At 45.0% G+C, this 21,029-nt stretch overlaps 1 protein-coding gene across 2 annotated transcripts in view; it reads right to left on the minus strand.

Annotated features, from left to right (window-relative positions):
• Window positions 1–21,029, minus strand: part of PCDH19 (protocadherin 19) — a 69,545-nt gene that overhangs the window by 22,790 nt on the left and 25,726 nt on the right. The window contains exons 3-4 of one of the 2 annotated variants that reach the window (XM_065689239.1): window positions 19,336–19,394; window positions 8,898–9,067 (exon numbers count right to left, since the gene is read on the minus strand). In XM_065689239.1, the coding sequence (XP_065545311.1) occupies window positions 8,898–9,067; window positions 19,336–19,394 (229 nt within the window). Of the gene's footprint in view, window positions 1–8,897; window positions 9,071–19,335; window positions 19,395–21,029 lie in introns of both variants that reach the window. The other variant, XM_065689238.1, reaches the window with a different exon arrangement.

Consider the following 21,029-nt stretch of genomic DNA (forward strand, 5'->3'; position numbering starts at 1 on the left):
CACTTCCCTTAAGACGGATAAAAGCTTCAAGTTCTCTGCTGTTTGGTGCCAATTATTGCAGAGTTTTGACTTATATATTATTACATAGATCACTTAGTAAAACAACCTACATACACACCCAGTGGTACGTCTCCCATTAGCAGTTATCTGCTGGAACTGAAGCAGTTTAGACACTCACCCACAGGCACCAATGGGTGCAGCCAGGGGAGATGCAGTTCCCTGCCCTATAAGACCGGTGTTGGGACTGGTCTTGTTTAACATCTTCGTCGCTGACATGCACAGTGGGATTGAGTGCGCCCTCAGCAAGTTTGCCGATGACACCAAGCTGTGTGGTTCAGTTGATGCACTGGAGGGAAGGGATGCCATCCAGAGGGACCTCGATACACTTGTGAGGTGGGCTGATACCAATCTTATGAAGTTCAACCATGACAAGTGCAAGGTCCTACACCTGGGTCGGAGCAATCCCAGGCACAGCTACAGACTGGGCAAAGAAGAGATTCAGAGCGGCCCTGCAGAGAAGGACATGGGGGTGCTGGTTGATGAGAAAATGAACATGATCCAGCTTCAGTGTGCGCTCGTAGCCCAGAAACCAACCGTATCCTGGGCTGCATCAAAAGGAGCGTGACCAGCAGGGCGAAGGAGATGATCCTGCCCCTCTACTCTGCTCTTGTGAGACCTCACCTGGAGCATTGTGTGCAGTTCTGGTGTCCTCAACATAAAAAGGACATGGAACTGCTGGAACAAGTCCAGAGGAGGCCACGAGGATGATCAGGGGACTGGAGCACCTCCCATATGAAGACAGGCTGAGGAAGTTGGGGCTGTTCAACCTGGAGAAGAGAAGGCTGCGTGGGGACCTAATAGCAGCCTTCCAGTATCTGAAGGGGGCCTGTATGGATGCTGGGGAGGGACTCTTCATCAGGGACTGTAGTGATAGGACAAGGGGTAATGGGTTAAAACTTAAACAGGGGAAGTTTAGATTGGATCTAAGGAGGAAATTCTTTCCTGTTAGGGTGGTGAGGCACTGGAATGGGTTGCCCAGGGAGGTTGTGAGTGCTCCATCCCTGGCAGTGCTCGAGGCCAGGTTGGACGAAGCCTTGGGTGGGATGGTTTAGTGTGAGGTGTCCCTGCCCATGGCAGGGGGGTTGGAACTGGATGATCTTGAGGTCCTTTCCAACCCGAACTATTCTATGATTCTATGATTCTATATGCAGCTGAGTGTAAGTGTAATTAACAGTTATTGCTAATGCACTAAGTTAATTGCACCATATTTGGGGGGGAAACCCCAACTTGTAACACCCCTATAGGGATGCTGGTCCAGCGCCATACCCACTATTTCAGCACAAGGCGATTTAGCCTGATGGCAACCCATGCCCAGAGACTGCTCTGAAGCTCACCGTACCCGGGCAGTGCACTGTTTGTGGTGTTGATTATTCCTTTAATAAAGGACCCTGTATTTTCCAGTGGCTGCCAAATTGATGCGGGTTGCCATGGGAAGCACACACTTTCCCATTTAGCAGCATAAGAGACAGCTTTGTCTGATTCACTGATTTCAGATGATTCCTCACCCCGAGCGCAAGCCGCTCGAGTTACAGGAGTCACCTGTTGTTTAGTCAATCTGGCAATTTTAATTAGAATAAATTCGGATGATTCCTCTTTGCAACACTTAGAGCTGCTCTGCCACCGGAATGCCGAGATGTCTGTAAATTATACGGGCTCCAATCACATCTCCTTCTTTTTGCTGTTTTAATTACAGTAGCATCGCGGCATTAATCATGTAAGCCTCTGTTAAACAAGTAACAGCCATCCTCCATCATAATTAAAAAGAAAGGCCAAGCAAACAGGAGCTCTGGAGTTTAGCACATTTCCTCTGAAAATTGTATTTTGACTTCCGAGTTTCCCAAACACTACTTTTATTTGGCTCTAATTAGTGCTGTGAAGGAAACACGGAAAGGTTAATAAGAGATGGTTAGTTTGTAATGCAAGTTTCCTGGTGCCAGCCCCAGCAGTTCAGTCTGTTTTCAGAGTCATTAACGATGTAGATTGATTACAGGAGGAGATGGGGAAGTGCTGCCTTGCTGCGTTAGCAGAAGGTTTGGGTTTATTCCTATACCTTCCCTACTGTTAAATACGATGGCCATTACCTTGACCATTTTGCTAGTCTTAACTGCTGTGAGCCACAAAGTGTTAATGGTTTCCTTAGAGGTTACTGGCAAAGGGAAGGAAAAAAATGGTCCACGTGAGCCTTTTTTTGGCTTGTTTATAAGGGAAAAGGAAACTGCAAACTTGACTGAGCTGTTTATTTATCTTAGAAATACTTGAAACCCCAAGTATTGTGCAGTGGGTTTGGACAAGGATGCTCTGGGAGAGCCAGGGTTACTGAACACCACCCCGTCCTTCAGCTGAACCCTGGCTAGGATCTTCTCTGCTTGGGCTGGAGTTTAAGAGCAGTGACCAAACCCAAGCGCAAACAGAAGCTGAAAGTCTCTAATCACATATACCACTTCTCCATGGCTCCCCTAAACTGTTCTCCATTCACCAGCAAAAATCTGGGTAAGCAGTAACTAGATTTGATGAAATCTCATTAAAAAGCACAATAAACCACGCGAAACCCTCCAACTTCCCGGGTGGATCATTCACCCATTCTAAACCCACACAACGGGGCAGGGAGCCAAGTGTTAATTTTCCTCACAAAGTTGCCAAAATGTTCACATCTGGTGAGTGTTTTCTGTGCTGGGATGGCAAGGACTTGAGGAGCTAACGGTTGTTACTCCCATGACCCTGGACTGAGTAACTTTGCTGATGAAGACATTGCAAGAATTAGCTTTGAAGGAAGGAACCTGAAAACTGAAGAGTGCCAGGAATGTGGGATATATGATAATGCTTCTTAAGCAAACAAAGGAGCTTACACATCTGTTTGCTATTTAGCTCTCTGCCTTTGCAGAAAGGGCTTGGTGTTCATTTACTGCTATGTCTATGACTTCAGCGTCACCCCTGCCCCAGCAACAGTTTGCAGCAAGGAAACTCCAAGTTCTCTGAGCTGTGCTCAATGTTACAGAGCGGTGAACCTAAGGCAGAAGTAACACGAGGGATCTGTCTGTGCATGGATTAAACCTCAAGTGACTGCAGTCCCATTCTGCTGCAACACAACAACCTGACCCACTGCCCAACGCAGCTACGTTCCTAGCCATAGATGTAGGTACCAAAGCTACTACATTGAGTAATGATAGTGGGCGCTGGGGAGGATGGAGAGAGCGTGTACAAAGCATCTGTAACCACCACGCAGCCATGCATGAGCTGACTGAGATGCTCAATACATAATCATTTAAAAGCATACGAATCACAAGACAAGCAACTCCTCTTCCCAAAGCCCAGCTTAGCCACTTGTCATAAATAATCCTTTCAAAGTACTGTGAGAAGCTGCCTGCTCCCTCCAGGCTGGCCACTGCAGGAGCACCACTGAGCTCACCAAGGCTGCAGTGCTGAGCCATCCACACCATAATACAGAAATCAGAAGAGCTGTAATAATTGACATTGCTCTGTAAAGAAAGCTTACAGCATTTATCCATCTTAAGGGATGTGCTGCCACTCACACATGGATGTTGCACTCTGTCTTGTGCTGCATATATGAATACAAGAAAGAAGGTATTTTTACTAATTTGAAGAAACTTCCAGAGAAATGCAGCTGTATTTCCAAGCCTCCAAAGCCTTAGAATATGTCACTTAGGTCTTCATGTACATACAGCTCTACAGAAAGGCTTTTCTGCAGAGTAAAAGGGAGTTGCAGGTGGAACGACTGCTGGAAATCAGCTTAAAAAATCAAGTTCCTAATACCTGTGTTTGCCTCCAGTTAATACCATTAGTCATGTTCTCAATTCAAGGCTGAAATGCACCCAGATCCTATGGAGATGAGCATAAGAACCAATTGGAATACTCCAGATAAAGCCTCATCCCTGAAACGACAATGTAGCTGAATAATTGGGGATGCAACCAGCAAGAAAGGTTTCAGTGAATAGCCTGTGCCTGGCTCTCCTTCACGTCCAAGCCTATTCCTACACAGTGCAATAGTAGAAAGACTTAAAGTAAGCATTGAAACACAACCCATTTCTATACAAAGAACCCTTCATCTTGCTGGAGTTTATGAGACTCAGGCACAATTAAACCACCTATGTGAGCAAAGTTCCTCAGCTGTGGCAATGTATGCAGGGTCAGGTCTGAGCCGATGACATGCCAACCTTTACTGCTGATCTGGCACCAGGGAAGTGGAAGTGATGCTTTTAGAAGCAATTCTCTGTAAAGACACATCCCTGATGTTGCTTAAAACTGCTCTCGCTTTGATTTTTTCACTCTTTTATGGCTGTGGTGACTATTTCTTTTTTGTGATTAATGTGTGTTTATTATTTGTCTGTTTTCTTTTGGATGCTATTTTTACCTTACACAGTGAACCACTGCTTCTATGATTCATTGAGTCAATGTTTTTCCTTCTACAACTGATGGCATAAGTATTGGCCAGCACTGGGAATTAAGGTAAGTTTGAAATCTGTTGCTTGTAACATTAAAACCGCCTACATAAAATAGTTCCTTTCTGATGGCTATGCTGGCATAGAGCTCCTATGACCTATGGAGGACAAGTACGGCTCTGGATCAAAGCAAGTGAAAAAGGTAATGGAAAACATTTAAGGAGATCTAGGTGTCTGTATCCATCCACAAAACAAGCCAAAATGCTATGTTGGGAAGAGGGTAAAAGGATTTAAAGAAGAAAAAGAAATCCCAGTATGAGCAAAACCAAGGGAGGAATAACTACCTGAATGATAAAACAGAGTATGGAGCCTCAAAGATGCTAATTCAGGTCCTGAGGGATCTAATCAACCTCTTTGTTGAAGTAAAGATAAAACTTTTTGACAGCAAATGCTTTCTGATAAAATGGAATTTTCAATTACCCTGCAGAACATCTGCTCCGCGCTGCCATTTCCCGGGAAAAGCATTGCCACCCTCTGCAGGGTTGGAAACATCTCACACTGAGATTCCCCATTCACTCCTGATGGCAAAGCTCCTCTAGCCCCCAGATCACCCACCACTGGGCATAGAGGCGACGGTGGTCGTGGGTCTCCTGCCTGGCACCTCACCTCCTTATGGAAATCAGGGTTTGCTCCAGTGCAGGACTTTGAGACAAGGTTACACCAGGACATGGCGAAAACCCACCCCACGCTGCAGTTCAACAGGGCAAAGTGCTGCGTCCTGCGCTTGGGTCAAAACAACCCCATGCAATGCTACGGGACTGGGGAAGAGAGGCTGGAAAGCTGCTCATGGAAAAGGACCTGGGGGTGCTGATTGATGGAGCTGAGCATGAGCAGCTTGTGCCCAGGCAGCCAGGAAGCCCCCAGCATCCTGGGCTGTACCAGCACCAGTGCGGCAGCAGGGCCAGGGCAGGGATTGTGCCCCTGTGCTGGGCACTGGTGAGGCTGCACCTTGAGCCCTGTGCTCGGCTCTGGGCCCCTCACTGCAAGAGAGACATTGAGGGGCTGGAGCGGGGCCAGAGAAGGGAATGGAGCTGGTGCAGGGCCTGGAGCCCAAGTGTGATGGGGAACGGCTGAGGGACCTGGGGGGTTCAGATGGAGAAGAGAAGGCTCAGGGGGGACCTGATTGCTCAGTGCCATGGGTTAGTGGTGGCCTTGGCAGTGCTGGGATAAGGGCTGGACTGGATGAGCTTAAAAGGCTTTTCCAACCTGTTTCATTCTGTGGTTCTATGAAATAAGCCAAGATACAACAGGGGACCCCAAGATTTATCCCCCAACTTCTCCATCCAACCCAAATCATCACTGAGATCTAAGAGCCCCTTGCAAACCTCCCTTTTTCAACCAATCCTCATGGAAGTTCAGCTGAGGACGCCATTAGGGCAGGGTGCACATAAACTTCTAGTAGTGCTTAACACCTCCCCAAACACACAAACAGCTCAACAGCAGCCAGGCAATGGGGCAATGGCACAAGGTGGAGCAGTGCCATGCCCGCCTCCCTCAGCATCCCATTTGGTGTCAATTAGCAGGGGAAGGAAAACAATTCCAGACCATAATGAACTCCAAATTGGGCACATATTAGAGCAATTAAAGGCATCTTTTCAACTGATGAATTTATAATCAATAATTAAGATCCTGAGGTAAAAAGGGACTGGGCAGAAGTCCTGCTCCCAAAATAAGGGACGTGGCTGAGCTCCAGGCAGTATTTCTGATGACCTGCTGCTACCCACTACAGCTCAACACCCTCTGTGCTGTGGTTTGCCATTTTTCTGGGAATCTAGGTCATTTCCAACGGGAAAGAGAGGGCTCTGCCAGCAGGACTGGCAGCTGGTGACACTCCCACCCAAGAGTGGCACCAGGGCACTGAAGGACAGTGCTGATGCACTGGTTTAAGAACACTAAAGATGCTTGGACCCATCCATGCCTACCTCTGTCCGCAGGAAATACAGCTTCTCAGTAGGCAAAGTCTGGAGGGACAGGTCCACACTAAGCCCTTCAGTGCCAGCACAAAGGGATTATCCTCTACACCTGATTTCTGCCAACCAATGTCTTCCCTTGGGAGAGCCAGGACTACCCATAAGCAAAGATTCCCAAATCATCGGGATGAGGTCTGAGAGCTGGCCACTCACAAAGGACCCATGGTGGTAGAAGCTAAGATCCAAGCTCAGAATGGGGTCACCTCATTGGGCTCCCAGGCAGGAGATCACCAGCATCAATAAGCAAACTGATGACTCTGCCACCCCATTCCAATGGGATTACATGAGATGTGGATCAGGCACAGGTGCCGAGTGAAGGCAAAGCATGGGGACAGGAGCTGCCAGGCTCAGAGATGTGGTCAGCCCACTGGTCCTGTACATCCTTGGCACTGAACTTGTTGTATTTCCTCCCCACTCTGCCACTGACCCGAAATGGGATACAAATTACCGTGCCCAAACCATCGCTTTAATCACGCAGCTATCGCCATCATCTCAGCATCTTGATTTTCCTGATTATATTCTGCAGTCCCTGCTCAACAAATCAGCTCGGAAAACATTATCTTTAACCTTCCTTTTCAGCTTCTGTGACAGTAACCGCTAACCTCCCCGCCTGCTGCTCCCCTCACTGCTCCAGCAACACCCTGACAACCTCAGAGGCAAGTTCCACATGGGACATGAAGAACAGGATCCACATTCCTCATGGCAATGCAGGTTTCCTCCCCAAAATAAATCACAGCCAAGAGCACCAACCCCCGGCCATCACAGCCAGACCCACAGGCTGCCTTTGGAAATGCTGATTCTGGGGGGGTATTTTAGATGCAACGAGGAGTTCACATTCCAATGCATTGGGCTGTCTATATTTCCATCTGAGTCCTGCGACGAGCTCTGCCTCCAACTCATGCTCTTTTACTTATTTGCATTGTTATCTGGTGCACAACAGAGCCAGCACGCAGACTTATCATAAATGTAATCCCTGTAAAACCCTATCTGCAGCCCGTTGAGATTGGGGGCTTTTTATTTTTGCCCAAGAAATGTGACCAAAAAAGAATTAGCAGATGTTGCTCAGGCCATCCAACGGGACAGGAATCAATTATGAACATTCCTGCTCCTACAGTCCTCCCTTTCTGCAAAACGCATCTTAGGAGACCCTCTCCTGATCAGAATGAAAGAGCATTCCTTTGCAGCAGAAGAATAATAAATGATAGCTATCAGCCTGCGTTCTCTGACACGCAGGATTAAGCTGCCACTGTACACTTATATAAATGTTTAATTCTTTTCATCTCTGTGCACAGTAGGCTTGTCTGGAAATACATTATCGCTGCGGATGCCATCCCTCTCCAATTAGTGTGGCTGGCAGTGTGGAATGGGTGGGTGACCTCCATGTCCCCCTCCTCACAGAGTCTTACAGGGTTAACTATGGCCATTTAGCAGACTCTATGGAGAATTAATACAGCGATCAGCTCCTCTCCAGAAGGAACAACCACATTCGGTGGCACAGATGGCAAGAACTCTCTCTCCCCCGTTTGACTCTCTTATGACAGCAAAACAAAGGCTTTTAATGATGTTTACCATGAATTGAATTAAACAGCTGAAGACCAGTACATAATCACAGCATTTTGTTTTCATATCCTTAAGTCTTTTAGCAGTGGGGCTTCCAGTTGAGCCTCAGCTACAGCTTATCTCAAGATATAGCCAAGCGCCCCGAGGCTCCCCAGCACCAAACCACATCCAGGCTCCTTAATTGAAAAAGACAGGATGTTTGCATAGGATGTCTGCATCCGTCAGGCATTAGAAGTGACAGTCATGCCCAAGTACAAATGATGGCTTGGGCTCAGCTGAACTCTTCCGACTTCTTTCCCCAAAGCTAATACCAGTCTGGTTTTAGAGCAGGACATCATTCCTACACATGGGGATGCGAAAGAGCTGAACCCCCTCAGTCTATTCATAGAAGAGAACATACAAACCCTCACCCACTGGCCTGAGCTAATCCCTTATGGGATGCCTAACTAATTGCCTGCACGCTCTAATGACCTTTAGGAAAAGTTGCCTGGACAGCATGTGGACAGCATGGTGAAGGTGAACTGTGTGAGTCCCAGAGAGAAGCACCAGCACGGACCAGCGCCAGCCCCTGTAATTCCTGCCCTAATCCCAACTCTGCCACTCGCTGTCAGGCAGACGCTCAAGGCCTTGGGTTTGTGCCTGTGAAACAGAGGATAATCCTAACTGCCCGCTTACCTGACAGGTATGGAGTGAAGATTAACTTCTGTGTACCCAGCACTCAGCATTATCCCCAGCAAGCACTAAGCATCCCTAATGTGCACCCACCAAGGCAGCACCAGAGCCACCAAAGAGGCACAAGGGAGCTGGGGTGATGCTGGGCAGCCCCACAGGACACAAGTCAGTGACTCACCTTGCTCGGGCCCCTGGGACCCCATGGAGGGGACGCTGGTGTTCAGCACGTCGTTGACGGCTGTGTCGCAGTAGAGGCCCCGCTGGACATCATGCTCGCTGTCCGTCTGGTCGCTCTCCTCGTGCCCGCTGTCCTTCAGGCTGTTCCCCTCCAAGTCCTTGAACGTGGAGCTGCTGGGGGAGACACAGCTGTGATTTACTGGATGAGACGAGGCGGCCCCATCACCCTGCAGTGAGCCCTGCGGTGGTGGCACGGCTGCCACCTCGTGCTCTGCAGGGACAGGGATGTCCCCGGCATGAGGGCACCCTGCTCTAGTGGAAGGTGCCCCTGCCCATGGCAGGGGTTGGAACTGGATGAGCTTTAAGGTCCCTTCCAACCCAAACCAGTCTGGGATTCTGTGAGACCCGCACCCACGGGCTGATGCGGTGTGAGAAGCCGTGGCCTGTGCTTCAAAGCCCCGAAGAGCTGGAGGTTCTCATTACTTTGAAAAGCCCTTTTGCGTCTCCACGGAAACCAAGCAGACCACCTACCATCTGATGCTTTGCAAAGCCATGCGAAGGGGGGCTCCGAAACCCATCTAAATTGGGAAACCCTCAAACATGACTTTTTAAGTAAAGATGTCCCTGTTGAAGCCACTGACTTTGATTCCAGGCGACATCAAAGAGTTTTTAAGTTAAGAAAGCACTACAAATGTACAATGCATTTGTGTGTGCGTGGATGAGTGAGAGGCAGGCAGGCAACACAGGGAAAGTACAAATAGCTTAATTAAAGTGCTTGGGTTTGAGGAGATTCACTCACCAGAGATAGGAGAGCTACAGCATCTTCATAAAGACAAAGGATGAAAATGATGCCACACTGTGTTACAGACAGTATTTCTTGTTCTTAGATGTCTGCACAGCATTCCCAACACCCCTTGTACTTAAGATACAAGACAAAGGGGGGGAAATCTGTCCTACCCGGAGCTGCTGTTCGGCAGGAGCAGGCAACCCCTGTTGCAACGCATTTATCTTCCCCGCAGTGAACCAGACGGGAATGCAGCAGCCACACGACACGTCTCTAAAGGATGGGCAGGTCTCAGGGAATCAGCAGCAGTAGCAGTCCCCAAACAATACAGCCTGGGAGCAAGCCCTGCTGCGGCAGCAGGAGTGCCGCTTGCCTTTATCTTAGGTGTGAATGAGAGAAGATTAATAGATTTGGGTTTCTCCCCTGTGCCTGGGGGATGTGGCGTGGCGTGTCTCTCTCACAATCCCATTAGCATCCTTAAACACCATGAGCCATGCAGGCAAATATGCCTGCCCTTGGCTACCTGAACCTGGGCTGCTTAAACAATGCGCTCGCAGCTCCTTGTATTTTTAAGATGTAAAGAAATGGGATCTCAGCCAGGCAGATAATTGGGTATTTTTCCTGCTCGGATCACATCTCCACAGTTGAGGGATGGCTCCTGCTCTCTATTGCACCCCTGCTACGCAAAGCACACGGGTACAGGCATGGGTATAGCTTGGTGGCTGCACACCTCATCTGGTCCGTAGGGAGAAGAGGGGATGGAGATGGGTAAAGAGCTGGTGGCCACATCCTGCGCCATATCCTGCACAGGCAGAGAGCCCCTCCACCGCTGCACAGCCACCTCCTGAGCAGGACGGATCGTGCTGCGTCAGTGCCTTTCCCTGCCTCCAAGCAGCCAGGAGGCAGAGCCCTCCCTGCGGGGGGATGCTCACACAATCCAGTGGGGTTCAGCCGGATCACTCTGGTGTTAACCACCCAGCGACATTCCTTCACCACTGCTGAGCTCTGAGGATACCAGGATTTTATCCAAAGGGTTATGTTCCCTCAAGGGCAATTGCCAGGTCGCAGCTGAACTGATTTCCTTTTTACCCATGGAAGAAAGCAGCCTGGCCAAGTGCTGCTTCGCCTCCGTGGTCAAACTAAAACAGTGAGCGTGCATCCAACCCAATTACCTGCCCCTGTTAGAGAAAAAGGCAAAATTTTACGATAACTAAGCATTAGAAATTATTATATTTGAAAATTTATAAATCAGTAGTGTGGGTTTGGAAATAATGTAATGTTCCAGTACAGTTTGTAGTTTGTACCAGAGTTATTCAGTAACCAATGTTAACAATGGTAGGCTAGGTGGTAAGAGCTAACATAATTATATACGGTAAAGGGCATACGGGTAGATTTAAAAAGTATTGTGAAAGTCTATCGAAGTAGAAATTAATGGACACACCAGGGTAGTCAAGTAAGAACAAGACAATACTGGCGTCCACACAATGGTTGGGATATATCCAAAGAACAGAAAGGTGAAGGAGGACAGAGCGAGGAAGACTTCTTACTTCATCTGAGGAAGACTCCTTACTTCATCAATGCGACCACCAGAAGAGGCTGCGCAAGCGCAGAAGAGGCTGATGTCGTAATAGACTGATGTGGCAATCCTTGATACATATGTAGTAGTTAATGATGCAATCCGTGTTAAATATGTATTAGTAACCAAATTTTAGTGTATAAATTGCGAACGCGATGTGACGAGGTCGAAGCCAGATTTGGGCGAGCGCCCCTGGTTTCCCAGCGCTGCAATAAAGCACCTCATATAACCATCCCGGTGGTTATGTGTTTATTCTTACGCTAACATTTTGGCGACCCAGGTGGGACCTCGCGGGCATTGCTGAGGCGGATCGCGTTTCGACCCTGCTCCAGCCGGCACCGAGAAATTCTCGGGGAGCCATCGACCGTGACCGACCTCTGCTGCTCACGACGGACCTCTGACACGGTAAGAAAGGTGCTTTATTTAAGTTACAGAACCGGTTTCTTGTAAAAGTATGGTGTATTGACCTTTGGTTAGGTCTGGTAAAAGCCTGCCTGTAATACGCAGCGAAAAGCTGCGTTTGGCTGGGCTAGTAGTAAAGCCTGCCTGTTAGACGCGGTGAAAGCTGCGCTTGGTTGGGGCTAGAGAGCTCTCGGGGTAAAAGCCTAGGCGCCGTCCGTTAGACAGTAGCGAAAGCTCTGCAGGTTCGGCAAACGTGGTTATGGTATTGGTATTTCTGCTGCAGGATCAGCATCTGTCTGTATAATTCCTGTAACGTAGTGGTAAGTGTGTGTGCATGTTTTGGAGATCTCTTTGTATTTACAAAATGCCATTGGTCCCTAAGTCATCTCCATTAGGTTGTTTTTTTAAGTCACTGCAAGGAGGGTCGGTTTGGGCAGAGCATGCAAAAGAGTAAACTAATTGATTACTGTAATGTACGGTGGATGCAATATGAATTAGAAAACCAGGAAAATGGCCTGAGAATGGAACTTTACAGTATAATACCATCTTGCAGTTGATGTTGTATTGCAAAAGGGAAGGAAAATGGGACGAGTTTCAAGGGAGGCAGGAGTGAGCTGGAAAGCCCTGCTGCTGCCTTCCTCCCACCCACCTACCCCTCCTCCTTTACCCCTCTCCTTTCCCCACTCCCTTTCCCTCCCTTCAGAAAAAAAAGAAAAAAAAGGAAAATGAAAAAAAAATTAAAAAAAAAAAAGAAAAAGAAAAACAGAAACCTTAAAAAAGAAAAAAAGCCAAAAAAAAAAAAAAAAGATGAAACCTTTAAAAAACAAAAAAAAAAAAAAAAAAAAAAAAAAAGAGAAAAGATGAATGGCAGAAATCCTATGGAATAATGGTTGTTAAGGTAAATACTAATGAACAATGTAAGGGATGTGTTACTACTAAGAAAAGAGGTATAGGGTGTCTTGCTTTAAAGAATAATTTACAACATCAGAAAGATATTGAAAGCTTGGATTTGACAGTTGCCCCATCAGCCCCACCGGCATTAAATGAAGAAAGAGGGGGAGGAAGAGGATTTTGTAATTAAAAAAAAAAAAAAAAAAAAAAAAGAAAAAAAAAAAAGAAAAAAAAAAAAAAAGAGAATGAATGTAGACAGAATGTGATATAATCAATGTGCCCTTTGCAAGCAGGAAGGACATTGGAAAAATGAATGTCCATCAAAAGGGGGGCAGTTCATGACAACAAGAAATCCTTTTGCAGGATCTGACATGGCTAAAACAATGTTGTTGGGGGATTTTGTTAATCAAAGCTGACTAAGCCAAGCAGAAAATAAAGAACCCCTTGTAAAGATCCAACTAGGAGAGGAGGAAGTAAAATTTTAATAGACACAGGGGCTACATATTCAGTTTTAAATGATTTACATGGGGGGTTAAGGGAAAGAACTATGACAATTGTGAGAGCCACAGGGAAGGAGGAAATACGGCCATTCTTGCAGCCCCTAGATCTGCGATTTGGAGGGAAGGAATTAACACACGAATTTCTATATGTACCTGAATGCCCCATTCCCCCTTTAGGACGGGACTTATTGGCCAAATTGGATGCAATGATCATTTTGAAGATGGTGAATTAATAATGCAAATCCCCGAATCAAAAGCAGAACAGATTTTGGTTCTTAAAAAAAAAAAAAAACCATTGCTCAAATTCCAAAAGAGGTAAAAGAGGCTGTGATACCGACAGTTTGGGAGACAGAAATCCCGGGAAAATCAAAAGCAGCTCAACCAGTAACAGTGGAATTAAAAGATGGGGTTAGGCCAGTAAGAGTTAAACAATATCCTTCAAAGCTAGAGGCAAAGTTTGGGATTATAAAAAACAATTGAGAAATTTTTGAAATGTCGAATTTTGGAAGAATGTGAATCAGAATATAACACACTAATTTTTCCAGTAAGAAAATGAAACAGTGAATATAGGTTAGTACAGGATCTGAGGGCAATAAATAAAATAACAAAAGATATCCCCCAGTAGTAGCAAATCCTTATACACTGTTAACATCTGTGAAGGAAAAATATAAATGGTTTACAGTGATTGATTTAAAAGATGCCTTCTTCTGCATTCCTCTTAATAAAAATAGCAGGAAACTGTTTGCATTTGAATGTGAAGAGTCCACAGAGTGGACGAAAAACAGAACTAATGTGAACCAAACTACCACAAGGATTCAAAAACAATCCAACCCTTTTTGGGAATCAATTGGCTAAGGAACTGGAGACATGGACTACTCAAGGAAAGGTACAGGTACCGAGATCACAATATCTCCGATTGCAATACGTAGATGGTATCTTTATTGTGGCAGAACAGAAATCATTATGCATAAAAGTGACTATTGAAATCCTGAACCAGCTAGGAATAAAAACTGCATAGAGACAATTTGTGCTATCCCAGAACCACGGAACTTGCATGAGCTGAGAATATTTTTGGGCATGGCGGGGTGGTGCAGACTATGGATAATGGACTATGGACTAATTGCCAAACCCCTATATGAGGCCCAAAAATCACATACCTTTGTTTGGGACAAACAACAGAGAAAAGCCTTTCAGAAATTAAAAGAGGCACTGACGAAAGCACCAGCACTGGGGCTCCCGGATCTGACAAAAGATTTCCAATTATTTATCCACGAGAGACAGAGATTGGCATTGGGAGTGTTAACTCAAAAACTTGGCAACTGGAAAAGACCAGTGGGATATTTCTCAAAACAACTAGATCCGGTGAGTGCAGGATGGCCTTCCTGTTTGCGAGCAGTAGCCGCAACTGTTATTTTGATTCAAGAAGCTAGAAAACTAACTTTGGGAAAACACATTGATGTATTTGTGCCACATATGGTAACCACTGTTCTGGAACAAAAAGGGGGACATTGGTTGTCCCCTAGCCGGATGATGAAATATCAGGCAATCCTATTGGAACAGGATGATATAAGCTTGAAAACTACTAACCTGTTAAACCCAGCAGCTTTTCTAGGAACTGACCTAGAGGAAGGAACTCTTGAACATAACTGTACAGAGGACATCGAGCATATATATATGCAACCAGAACAGACTTAAAAGAGGTACCTCTTGAGCAACCGGACTGGGAACTTTTCACGGATGGAAGCAGCTTTGTGGAGAACAGAACACAGTACGCAGAATATGCTGTAACAATGCAACAAAAGGTAATTGAGGCAAAAACATTACCTCCTGGGACGTCAGCTCAATGGGCAGAGCTGATAGCTCTTACAAGAACATTGGAACTGAGCGACGATAAAAGGTGAATGTATGAACTGATTCAAAGTATGCGTTTGCTATAATACATATACACAGAACATTGTAAAAAGAACGAGGACTGTTGTCTTCACCAGGGACTAATATAAAATATCAAGAAGAAATTTTGAAACTGATAATTGCTGTACAAAAACCCAAACAGATAGCCAGTATGCATTGTAAAGCACACCAAGGAGGAACTTCGAAGATGTCCGAAAAATACACTGGCAGATTGGACAGCTCGACAAGTTGCCTGAAAGGTATGGAACATGATGGCCCTGATACCTCTCAAGGTAAGCCCACTCCATACCTATCTTTCACAAGATCCTAATTATTCAAAAGAAGATGAAAAGCTGGCCGGACTGTTGGAGGCTCAAAAGAATTCTGAAGGGTGGTATACAACAACAACTGGACGAATAATAGCACCACCAGCAATAATGCGAAAAATCCTACAAACTGAACACCAAAAATGTCATTGGGGTGCAGAAGTATTGGTAACTTATTTAAGGCTCGGAACAATTTCCACACAGATGTTAACGATGGCAAAAGCAGTAGGATCAAAATGTGAAATTTGTTTAAAAAAAAAAACAATCCAATAGTAAGGAGACAAATTGAAATAGGAAAAATTAAAATAGGAATGGAGCCAGGAGATTATTGGCAGGTTGATTTTGCGGAATTACCAAAAGTACAAGGATATAAATATCTGTTAGTAGGGGTTGACACCTTTTCTGGATGGCCAGAAGCCTTTCCCTGTCGCACCAATCAAGCAAAAGAAGTGGTGAAATGGTTACTTAGAGAAATCATTCCACGGTTTGGAGTTCCTTTAGGAATATCATCAGATAGGGGTCCACATTTTATTGCCAGCGCAGTACAAGAAGTCAGTAAACTATTAGGAATATCATGGAACTTACACACTCCTTGGAGGACCCAATCTAGTGGACAGGTAGAAAAGATGAACCAAATGATAAAAAGACAAATCAGTAAAATATGTCAGGAAGCCAAAATAAAATGGCCACAAGCATTGCCTATAGCTCTGCTACGAATTAGAATAAAACCCAGAAGTAAAATGTCAGTAAGCCCCTATGAAATCCTCTATGGAAAACCATATGAGGCACCGGAACCCAACCCTAATACCCATATTAAAGGGAATCAGGATGTTTATAATTATGTGTTATCTCTCGGTAGAACCTTAACTCGACTGCGAAGCACTCTGGTGTGGAATAGGCCACTATCTCTGGAAAATCCAGCACATGATATCCAACCAGGAGACCAAGTATACATCCGGAACTGGAATAAAGAACCATTAAAAGAACAGTGGGACTGACCATATCAAGTATTGCTAACCACATTCACAACAGTGAAGGTAAAAGGAATAGATTCTTAGATACATTATACACGAATAAAGAAAGTTTCAAAAATCTGGGAAACACAGGTACTAGGCCCTACAAAACTAAAACTGGAATGTAAATAAGATGCCTGGGTTCTATTATAAAACTTTGATTTTCATATGGTCGTTAACAGAGCTGACAGCTGTTTTTTATCCTAGCAATCCCTCAGAAAGATGTTTTAAAACGACCTAAAACAAGATGCCATTCTGACTTGCAAGTTCACAAAACCCACTCCAATAGGACCAACACCAACAAGGATAGTTGGGAAAAAGATAATTGGTCCTATAGGACTGGATATACAATTAGCCATAACGAAACTAAGGTTACAAGAAAAAGGACTAAAAGATCAGTAAATTCAACACAAATAATCCAAGTGTATCATCGAAATCCTGAGGAAAATTTAATGATAGGACTGATTGAAGATTTTGCAAAGATGAAAAACACAAGTAGAATAACAGCTTGTTTACCAATACCCAAAGCGGCAGGAGAACCAACTGAATGGGGAATAATAACATTCTCACTTTCAGAAATTAACAGAGCAATCACTTGTCAGGAAAAGGAGGTAACAGAAAACATGACAATGACAGAATATCGAGAAGAAGGTGTTTTTGGAGATCCTGCAGTTTTAGTACTAAGATCAGTTTGTGAGAGATACCAAAATGCTCAATTTACCTCTGTAAGAGATGAATGGGGAAAATGCATTTACAAGAAAGAAATCAAGATAAACAGGCAAAAAAGGGTGTGGGAATGTGGAAAAACAAATAGTTCAAAACAAGACTGGAATACAATTTGGTCAGTGAGCATTTTACAGAAATTCCAATATATTGGGAACATCTCTTGGTGTCTTAGATGGACAGGAAAACAAAATGTAACAGAAAATATAAACATCAGTAACTTACTGTCCATAAATAGGGTTAGTCAAAATATAATCAAAAATGTTCCTTGGTGGAATTGTACCAGAATCTTAGATTGTGACACTGACCCTGAGAAAATTACAATACCTCCAATCAAGATTGCTTTAAAGGCAGGATGCGCGTGCCGAGGACTGAAAATTGGAGGGAAAGTAATACAAGTCCCCGTTGACAATATAGATTGTAAATATTCAACAGTGCATAGTATGGGACATTTCATTTGGGCAGCAAGTGACGGAACCTGGACTACCTACCTACCCAGCTAAAGAAATTACTTTAGGATTACCGACTCTTTGTCCAATTTGGAAAAAGTCACCATTCAAAGGCAAATTAGAAATCTTACAAATTCGAACAAGAAGAAATATAGATAATAACGACAATAATGATGAAGACATTTGGCAGGAGCCCTCAACAGGAGTTAAGATAGGATGGGCTTTTGAATCTCTACTTGCCCCAGTGGCAGCATATCGAAACAGAGAAATGATTGACAACCTGTTTAGTCAAACAAAAAGGTTAGCCAGAATAAAAAAAAAAAAAAAAAAAAGAATTCAGAGATTTAAATTTACAATTACAGGCAACAACCAAAATGACCTTGCAGAACAGAATGGCATTAGACATGTTATTACTTAAGGAACATGGCGTTTGTGGATATTTAAAGGACAGAGTGGATCACTGCTGTATTCACATTCCTAACGTGACCACAGATATAGAATACGACATTTCCCAGCTGTACAACATTGAAAAAGAAACGGAAAAAGAAAAAGAATATATTGAACAAAATTGGATCGGAGCACTTTTTGATGATCTAGGCCTTCACCTCACAGGATGGGTCCATTCCCTCGTACAAACTATAATAGTGATACTGATTGTATTTTTAATGCTATATTTGATGTATCTTTGTATTCGAAAGGAAATAGCCCAAAACAGGGCATAGACCCATCGAATCATAGAGGCAGTAACTAGGAAACATCTGAAATACCCTACACCTCCACTGACTTATCAGGAAACAGCTACCTAAGAGAATGAAAATACTTACTTAAGTTAAGTGAAGTATTTTCAAAGGGGGGAAATGTTAGAGAAAAAGGCAAAATTTTACGATAACTAAGCATTAGAAATTATTATATTTGAAAATTTATAAATCAGTAGTGTGGGTTTGGAAATAATGTAATGTTCCAGTACAGTTTGTAGTTTGTACCAGAGTTATTCAGTAACCAATGTTAACAATGGTAGGCTAGGTGGTAAGAGCTAACATAATTATATACGGTAAAGGGCATACGGGTAGATTTAAAAAGTATTGTGAAAGTCTATCGAAGTAGAAATTAATGGACACACCAGGGTAGTCAAGTAAGAACAAGACAATACTGGCGTCCACACAATGGTTGGGATATATCCAAAGAACAGAAAGGTGAAGGAGGACAGAGCGAGGAAGACTTCTTACTTCATCTGAGGAAGACTCCTTACTTCATCAATGCGACCACCAGAAGAGGCTGCGCAAGCGCAGAAGAGGCTGATGTCGTAATAGACTGATGTGGCAATCCTTGATACATATGTAGTAGTTAATGATGCAATCCGTGTTAAATATGTATTAGTAACCAAATTTTAGTGTATAAATTGCGAACGCGATGTGACGAGGTCGAAGCCAGATTTGGGCGAGCGCCCCTGGTTTCCCAGCGCTGCAATAAAGCACCTCATATAACCATCCCGGTGGTTATGTGTTTATTCTTACGCTAACACCCCCAGATGAGCTTTACTTGTGGGTTCTCTTTCCCCCCACCTCACATGGCAGGGAGATCACGATCCAGATCTACCATTCCATTCCTATGCGCTCAAATAGCATAAACTTTATGAATGTGAAAGTTGTCAGGGTAACAGCACTCCACCTCGCGCACTGCGACTTCCCAGCGCCAAAGAGATGGGAAGAAAGACTTCCCCTTATTGCAAACCAAGAGCAATGGGACTTAATAGGAAGTAAGTACTGTTTTGAAAAGCAAATTGTTACTCTAGAAATGTTTTACGTGTTAGAAAAGGCAAGTGGTATATAACACAGTAAGGAAGAACACCGAATAATCAGGATTTAGCTGGGCAAAGCCTACGTACCTCTTTATTAAATGAGCTCTGCTGTTCACGTAGTTGGAATCAAAGGAGTAGTTTTCAGTCTGGAAGGAGGAAAAGAAAAGGGAGATGGTTACAAGCCTGGTATCCCCACGACTGAGAATAGCAGGGCAGGACAAAAGCCAGCACACCCCACAGGAGGGAAGCAGCATCCTGGCACAGGACAGGTCCAGCAAGCGGGATGAAGCCAGGCACAGAATCCTCCCATCCCTGTTGGGTCTATCCAACACAAAAAGTCTGGCTGGTGACCACAGACCAATTTGCAGAGAAGAAACAATGTGACTACACTGTGTTACAAAACTAATTGCTTTTAATTCCCTGATGGACTCCGTTCTGTGTGTGTCAATTTGACTGGAAGTTCAAAAGGTATTTTTCTTATTAGTGTATAATTAACGTGTTAAAATATTTATTGCATAGATATGTAAATGCCAGCAAGGTAATCCCCTGCCAGGGAATTTCATGCGGGCACTTTTTCTTTGTTCTACATCATTTCATTTGCAGAGACAGTGGGCTCTGCTAGTAATAAAAGAGCAAACAATGGGTGACATGCTTAAAAGTTGGAGGGGAGTGAAAGCAGGGCAGAGAAGTCAATGGAGCTGTCATTTGCAAGCAAACCCCACTCGCGCTCTGCTCCTGAAGCATTGTCTTTTAACCTCATGTTACACAGCCCTGGATTTCTGGTGCTCAGAGCAGGTAAGGAACCAAACCAAGCAATGAGAAGGTAGGGAAGAGAGGAGGGTGTTAGCACACAGGAGGCCATGGTGGGAGCCGTGAGGTGGGATGCAGTGGTACGTGCCTGGTAGGATGTGGTAGGAGATGCATGGTAGGAGGTGGTAGGAGATGTACAGTGAGACCTGTGCACTGGAATGCAATGGTAGGTGCATGGTAGGAGGTGATGGGAGATGCATGGTACGAGGTGATAGGAGATGCATGGCAAGTCACGCTGGAAGCCATGTGGAGGGACATGGTGAGATCTGCATGTCCTTCCCAGGATCCTTCCTGGGTTTCAGGGCCCCACAAGGGTGCAGGTCCCTTTCTACAAATCAGGCACCCCAGTCCATCCATCCACCCATCCATCCATAGTGCCTCCGGATCTGCAGGTATCTCAGCAGCATCACCTCTGGACCGGAGGATGCTCCTTGTCCCCACCAGGTCCCCTGGGCAGCATAAGAGGCAAAGTCTCCTCTTCTCCCTCCCTCTGGGCTGACAGCAATGTCCCCTGGGACATCCACCTTCCCCACAACCCTGTCCTGCCTCCTCTGTGCCACAGCTCCTCCTCACCCCAGCCCCACAACCGCTCTCCTTCCCAAAGAGCCGCGCCGGGACACCACAGCCTGTTTTTATGGCAATTATGAACATGATAAAAATAAATGCATGCATCTTTAATGTCTCAATAAATAAAGGCAAGCAGAGTCTGCTGCTAACATAATCACAACGGCAGGATGCAGGGAGCAGGGCCACCACAGCCGAACCTGATGTGAAATCCAATCGTACCCCAGCAGAGGTTACACTGCCCTGCCAAGATAATGAAGCAAAGGCAGCACTGGTTCAGCGTAACCTTTGCTGGAATAGAGCACGATGTCTAATTTACCAAACAGGAACCTCCCGGAGAGAAACACGCGAGGAGCTGGGAGCCGGGGGAGCCGGCACAGCTCCGTTATTGCTTTCACACTGTAATT

Source organism: Lathamus discolor, chromosome 9 (genome assembly GCF_037157495.1).
Source record: "Lathamus discolor isolate bLatDis1 chromosome 9, bLatDis1.hap1, whole genome shotgun sequence".
NCBI lineage: Eukaryota > Metazoa > Chordata > Aves > Psittaciformes > Psittacidae > Lathamus > Lathamus discolor.